This window comes from Danio rerio, chromosome 2 (genome assembly GCF_052040795.2).
Source record: "Danio rerio strain M-AB ecotype USA chromosome 2, GRCz13ab, whole genome shotgun sequence".
Taxonomy (NCBI): domain Eukaryota; kingdom Metazoa; phylum Chordata; class Actinopteri; order Cypriniformes; family Danionidae; genus Danio; species Danio rerio.
This window is the reverse complement of record NC_141022.1, coordinates 57832501-57840000: the sequence shown is the minus strand read 5'-3', so window position 1 is coordinate 57840000 and position 7500 is coordinate 57832501. Positions and strand designations below refer to the sequence as shown.

The window sequence follows — 7500 nt, the reverse complement described above, 5'->3', positions numbered from 1 at the left end:
TTTTACTATAAGGAACCAAAGTGGTAAATCAAGTCCACTTAATTTTTAACCCCCAGACACACACTCTTACCTTTTGAGCAGGTAAACCTTTGCTTTGATGAGCTGCTCTCTGATTTTCTCCATAATCATTTCTTTCCGGCTCTTTTGTGGTACTTCTGACTCTGTTGTGCTGTTTTCCCCATGGGTGCTGTGACGTGTGCTTGTGCTGCCTGTGAAAAGAAAACACCAACCAAACATCAGCAGCTGTAAACAAATCATACTGGAGTCATTGGGATAATTACCCTAACTTGCCTAATTGACCTAGTAAAGCCTCTAAATGTCACTTTAAGCTGAATACTAGTCATTAAATAAAATATCTAGTCAAATATTATTAACTGTCATCATGGCAAAGATAAAATAAATCAGTTATTAGAAACAAACTAATATAACTATTGTGTTTAGAAATGTGTTGAAAATAAAATGTGAAAAACACTGTATGTTAAACACCATACCATATCAGAATGAGAAAGACACAACACAACACAACTCAACTAAATACAACTCAACTCAACACGACTCAACTAAACACAACTCAACTCAAACTAAACACAACTCAACTCAAACTAAACACAACTCAACTCAAACTAAACACAACTCAACTCAAACTAAACACAACTCAACTAAACTCAACTAAACACAACTCAACTCAAACTAAACACAACTCAACTCAAACTAAACACAACTCAACTCAAACTAAACACAACTCAACTCAAACTAAACACAACTCAACTAAACTCAACTAAACACAACTCAACTCAAACTAAACACAACTCAACTCAAACTAAACACAACTCAACTCAAACTAAACACAACTCAACTCAAACTAAACACAACTCAACTCAAACTAAACACAACTCAACTCAAACTAAACACAACTCAACTCAAACTAAACACAACTCAACTAAACTCAACTAAACACAACTCAACTCAAACTAAACACAACTCAACTAAACTCAACTAAACACAACTAAACACAACTCAACACAACACAACACAAATCAAATCAACAACTAAACTTAACACAACACAACTCAGCTCAACCTAAACTAAACTAAACTAAGGTAAACTAAACTAAACTTAACACAACTCAACGTAACCTAAACTAAACTCAATTCAACACAACTCAATTCAACTCAACTCAACTCAACTAAACTCAACTAAACTCAACTCAACTCAACTCAACTCAACTCAACTCAACTCAACTCAACTCAACCCAAACTAAACTAAACTAAACTAAACTAAACTAAACTAAACTAAACTAAACTAAACTAAACTAAACTAAACTAAACTCAACACAGCTCAGCTCAACTCAACTCAACCTAAACTAAACTAAACTAAACTAAACTAAACTCAACTCAACTCAACCTAAACTAAACTAAACTCAACTCAACTCAACTCAACTGAACTCAACTCAACTCAACTCAACTCAACCCATCTCAACTCAACACAACTCAACTCAACCTAAACTAAACTTAACTAAACACAATGCAACTAAACTCAACCAAACTAAACTCAACCCAACTCAACTCAACTCAACTCATCTCAACCTAAACTAAATTAAACTCATCACAACTCAACTCAACTCAACTCCACTCCCCTCCCCTCCACTACACTCCACTCCACTCCACATCACATCACACCACACCACACCACACCACACCACATCACACTCAACTCAACTCAACTCAACTCATCACACTCAACTCAACTCAACTCATCACAACTCAACTCAACTCAACTCAACTCAACTCAACTCAACTCAACTCAACTCAACTCAACTCAACTCAACTCAACTCCACTCCACTCCACTCCACTCCACTCCACTCCCCTCCACTACACTCCACTCCACTCCACTCCACATCACACCACACCACACCACATCACACTCAACTCAACTCAACTCATCACAACTCAACTCAACTCAACTCCACTCCCCTCCCCTCCACTACACTCCACTCCACATCACACCACACCACATCACACTCAACTCAACTCAACTCAACTCAACTCAACTCAACTCAACTCAACTCAGCTCATCACAACTCAACTCAACTCAACTCCACTCCACTCCACTCCACTCCACTCCACTCCACTCCACTCCACTCCACTCCACTCCCCTCCACTCCACTCCCCTCCCCTCCCCTCCACTCCCCTCCCCTCCACTACACTCCACTCCACACCACTCCACTCCCCTCAGAAACTCGCATCTGGTTCAAGCTCCTCCCCCGGAGAATTGTCATTCTATAGCAATCGCTGTACTGGCTCCTGTACTAGAAGGCGGGGCTTCATTCGTCATATTTACAGTTACACATTTCCCCATTCAAAAGTATATGAGAGACATGTCTTGTGTATTCTATAGTCTTTGACTCAACTAAACTAAACTCAAATAAAATGTTTTGGGATTTCAGAGGTTCTCACCGCGTTTGGAGCGTGCGGAGGATCTGTGGGAGAAGTGTGATCCGCTGGTGCTCTGTCTGCGCAGGTACGGCCGCTGCTCTGGATAACGCATCTGTACGTGAACCTGCGATGAGTCCACAGACATTCCCAGATTCATAGACTTGAGTGAATATGCCGGAGAACTCTTCCTGTCTTCATCAGGTGACATGACCACCGACAGCTTCCCGTCATCCACAGACTCCTGACGAGGACACTCATCCTTACGGGGCACTTTGGGGTCGTCCTCGTCCCAGAGACCATGACACTGAGATCAAGAGACACAGAGAGAGAGAATAGTCAGAAACATTATTACAAATATACGCATGAATGAACAGTTGTCTACTGCATTTTGTTTTATTATCATTATTATTATTATTATTAATAGGGCGGCACGGTGGGTCAGTGGTTAACACTGTCACCTCACAGCAAGAAGGTCGCTGGTTCGAGACCTGGCTGGGTCAGTTGGGATTTCTATGTGGAGTTTGCATGTTCTCCCAGTGTTGGTGTGGGTTTCCTCCGAGTGCTCCGGTTTCTCCCACAGTCCAAACACATGCGCTATAAGGGAATTGAATAAACTAAATTGGCCATAGTGTATGAGTGTGAATGAGAGTGATGGATGTTTCCCAGTACAGGGTTGCAGCTGGAAGGTTATCCGCTTTGTAAAACATTTGCTGGATAAGTTGGCAGTTCATTCTGCTGTGGCAACCCCTGATGAATAAAGGGACTAAGCCGAAGGAAAATGAATGAATGCATATTATTAATAATATTTATACAGTTGAAGTAAGACTTGTTAGCCCTCCTGTATATTTTCTACCAATTTCTGTTAAATGGAGAGAAGATTTATTTAAATAATTTTGAACAGTGTTTATTCTAGCTGAAAAAAAACAAATAAGACTTTCTGTAGAAGAAAAAATATTATATGAAATACTGTGAAAAATGTCTTGCTCTGTTAAACAACATTTGGGAAATATATGAAAACATCACAGGAGGGCTACTAATTCTGACTTCAACTGTATATATTTTTCTTTTATTTCATTTTTTATTAATAATATTAGAGTTTGTGTATCAAATTTCTAATTGTGTGTGTCTGTTTTGTGTATGTATATATGCATGATATAATCACTTTTATTCAGTGTGTAATTACTACTTCATTCATTGTTTATGTAATCTGCAATGTTTTGGCAGTATTTGACAAGCCACAACAATAAAGCTCTTTGAATTAAACTGAATTGCCAGAAAGATATTTTTAGATTTTTATTTTTAGAATTCTACTTTTATTTTATACCACACTCACAGAAATAACACTGGGGTGGTACTTTTTCAAAAGGTACAAATTTGTAACTAAAAGGTCCATATTAATACCTGCAACTCTGCAACTCCCACATGGTCACCCACTGAAGCTAAGCAGGGCTGCGCCTGGTCAGTACCTGGATGGGAGACCACATGGGAAAGCTAGGTTGCTGCCGGAAGTGGTGTTAGTGAGGCCAGCAGGGAGCGCTCAATGGGGTCTGTGTGGGTCCTAATACCCCAGTATAGTGACGGGGACTCTATACTGTTCAGTTAGTGCTGTCTTCCGGATGAGACGTTAAACAGAGGTCCTGACTCTCTGTGGTCATTAAAAATCCCAGGATGTCCTTCATAAAAAGAGTAGGGGTTTAACCCTGGCATCCTGGCCAAATCTGCCTACTGGCCTCTGTCTATCATGGCCTCCTAACTATCCCCATATCATAATTGGTTCATCACTCTGTCTCCTCTCCACCAATCAGGTCTGTGGTGTGCGGTCTGGTCCAAAATGGCTACCGTCGCGTCATCCAGGTGGATAAGGCACACTGATAGTGGATGAGGAGATTCCTCCCTATGTGTAAAGCGCTTTGAGTACCCAGAAAAGCGCTATATAAATGTAAGTAATTTTTACCTCAAGGGTACATTAGTACTTAAAAAGTACAAAAGTGTTCCTCTTAAAAGTTTTAGGTACTAATATATACTTTCGAGGTACCAATATGTACCCTTTAAGTACAAACGTGTACCTTTTGAAAAGGTACCACCCCAGTGACAGCTCGCGTACCTTTATTTCTGAGAGTGCATTAAAAAAATGTTTAACAAATGTACTGTAACGGATGACGCTGGACAATGGACGTGAGGATCCACATGCAGTTTTTTATGATATTCGTGAGGCAGGCAATGGTCAAACACAGGAGCAAACAGGTACATACAGGTAATCCAAAAGGCGAAGTCAGGTAACAGGCAAGTGGTCAGTACAAGCGGCAAAGAATCATTCATTCATTCATTCATTTTCTTGTCGGCTTAGTCCCTTTATTAATCCGGGGTCGCCACAGCGGAATGAACCGCCAACTTATCCAGCAAGTTTTTACGCAGCGGATGCCCTTTCAGCCGCAGCCCATCTCTGGGAAAGCGGCAAAGAATCAATGACGAGAAAACAAAGCAAGAATCAAACATAGAAAGACTAGACAGGATTATGCTTCGTGGTGTTACAGATTAACAAGACTCAGCAAACTGTGTGAATTTGATCAGTGTATATAGTCTATGTGATCAGTCTTTGATCAGCTCCCAGCTGTGTGTGTGTAATCATTGGTGATTCCGGAACAGGTGTGTGTTTGAGGTGCATGGCGGGAAATGTAGTTCATAAAGTGACAGAATTGTAGTCCGGGTGAAGGTCTGCAAGCCTGGATTGCTGGTGATCGTGACAAACATTTCACTCAACACATTTAGCAAAAATGAATTCTCTGTCTTTAACAGAGCATCGCATTTTCTCGCAATTCCACACATTTTCTAATTTTTCTTTAAGCAAATTTTTATTCATTAATTCATTTTCCTTCGGCGTAGTCTCTTATTTATCATGGGTCGCCACTGTAGGATGAATAACCAACTATGCCAGCATATGTTTTATGCAGAGGACGTCCTTCCAGCCGCAACCCAGTACTGGGAAACACCCACACACTCTCACATTCACATACACTATGGCCAATTTAGTTTATCCAATTCCCCTATAGCGCATATGTTTGGACTGTGGGGAAAACCGGAGCACTCGGAGGAAACCCACACCAACACGGGGAAAACATCCACACAGAAATGCCATCTGACCCAGCTAGGGCTCGAATCAGCGATCGTCTTGCTGTAAGGCCACAGTGTTAACCACTGAGCCACCATGCTGCCACATTTTAGAAAACATTAGATCCAAAAATTAAATCAACTTAAGAAAATATAACCTTTAAATAAACGTAAATCTAAGCATCCACAAAAAACACCTTTAAGCCTTTCACAATATACAAAACAGTAAAAAATGGGGAGAGTGAGAGAGAGAGAGAGAGAGAGAGAGAGAAACTGCTTTTATTAGTTTACACTTTTTCTTTACCTGAGACTCGTTAATTTCCTACCTAATCCAAGTTGTAAAGTAAATAAAAGGCACCATAAATACCATAAAAACTGATGTAGCATCACATTAAGTAATAAAAGCAGAAACCCCATCTAAAATCCCATCTTTAGATTAGGTTTGTTAAATAAATATACCATCACTTGAGGATTTGGACATGCTGGACTGCGTTTGTGTTTATTATGATCCAATTATGCTCCTTTTACAAGCCGTAATATAAGTATCAGGTGTTTCCTGAATGTGTCTGAAGTTTCAGATCACCAATCGTTTATAATAACCCAGGCTCATTCTTAAAACGTACTGCTATATACATTTCTGGAGAACACAGCAGGTACTTTTTCTTTGCAGTTTTTGTTTTCGCAAATCCACCAGAGGACGGTGTGTACACTTTTTGAGATCTCAAATTTCTCTCGTGAGTGACATTTGCGCCTGCTCTTCTTGCGTAAATCCACCAGAGGCCGCTGTTGACTGACTGACCGACCAATCGACTGAACCACCCTCCTCGTTTCCTAAACCCAACCAATAGTGTTTCAAAAAGCACTGCTTAACCTGCTCACCCACTTCCCTTAACCCAACCAACAGTTTTTAAAAGCAATCCAGAAAAAGAAAAGCCCTCGTCAGATTTTTTTTACCACATTTTCAGATGTTACCACATTCTCAGCCTGTTAATTACTTGTTTATTTTATTTTTTGGCTTTTGTTTTTGTCTTGCCAGCTTTCTGGAATCGTTCTTCGCAAACCTCATTGTTGTCTCAAACCCCAAAGAGTCAAACTCCATCTGTGTCTCAAGTTCGCTGGCGTACATGGCGAGCTACTGGACAAGCTGGTAAAAGCAGGAAAGTTGTCCATATGGAGGTAAGCGGTCCGCTGGTAAACACGAAAAGGAATGGCGTCATACTGCCCCACAGCCACAGTTTTCAGGGTGGACCAGATAGAGTCAATAAGAAGCTGCGAATAAGAAGCTGGATTCAGCCTCGTCCCTCCTTATAACAAACACAACAGCAGTCTGGTAGTGATTGCGCTGCTTTTTTCGAGGTTAATTATTGTGATTTTGTAACGGTCGCTTAATGTTTGATATGAATTGTGTATAAATGTCCCCTTTAAGAGGACTTCTTCTGTGGTTGTTTTACCTTTGAGATGTAAGCACGCATGTATGGGAGCTTAGTTCAGTTCTGGCGAGCTCTGAGAAGTGCGTGATGGTCGCTCTACTGCTGTATCAGTCTTTTATTTCAATAATGTAACATTTTATTTTGCGACGAATGTTTGAGTGTCTTTTTCTTTTCCTTTTGCCTACTCATTGTCGTTGACTGGCATGTACCGGTACAAAGTCGACAGCACTTGGGAGAAACGCATAAAGAGCCAATGGGAAGAGTGAAATAGTTTGTCTCCTTTTTTTATTCTTTAAAGTCTCTGGGTAAATGCTGGGACACCTGGTATCCGTCACAATACCGATGGCAACAGAAAAATACTGTGGACTGTAATAGACTGTAGGGAGATATCTCTAGACTGATGAAATTTCATTTCACGTTCAGCCTAATAATCTTAAAATGTGAGCAAAATCAGCTGTTTTGTCATCACTTTAGACATTACGCTATAGAAAATCATTCAACACTAGCTGTAAAGTGAAGTTGGGGA

General features: G+C 40.4%; 1 protein-coding gene and 1 long non-coding RNA gene across 4 annotated transcripts in view; one reads left to right on the top strand and one right to left on the bottom strand.

Annotated features, from left to right (window-relative positions):
* LOC147846549 (uncharacterized) overlaps positions 1-7500 on the top strand; it is a 1651758-nt gene that overhangs the window by 360521 nt on the left and 1283737 nt on the right. The window lies entirely within an intron of this gene.
* The window catches only part of piezo2b (piezo-type mechanosensitive ion channel component 2b), a 257364-nt gene that overhangs the window by 28788 nt on the left and 221076 nt on the right, over positions 1-7500 (bottom strand). For all 3 annotated transcript variants that reach the window (XR_015478970.1, XM_087241404.1, XM_087241405.1), the window contains 2 exons: positions 2458-2740; positions 71-209 (listed from right to left, as the gene is read on the bottom strand). Coding sequence is in view for 2 of the 3 variants with exons in the window: in XM_087241404.1 (XP_087097530.1) it covers positions 71-209; positions 2458-2740 (422 nt within the window). In the remaining variant the exon portion in view is untranslated. The remainder of the gene's footprint in view (positions 1-70; positions 210-2457; positions 2741-7500) is intronic.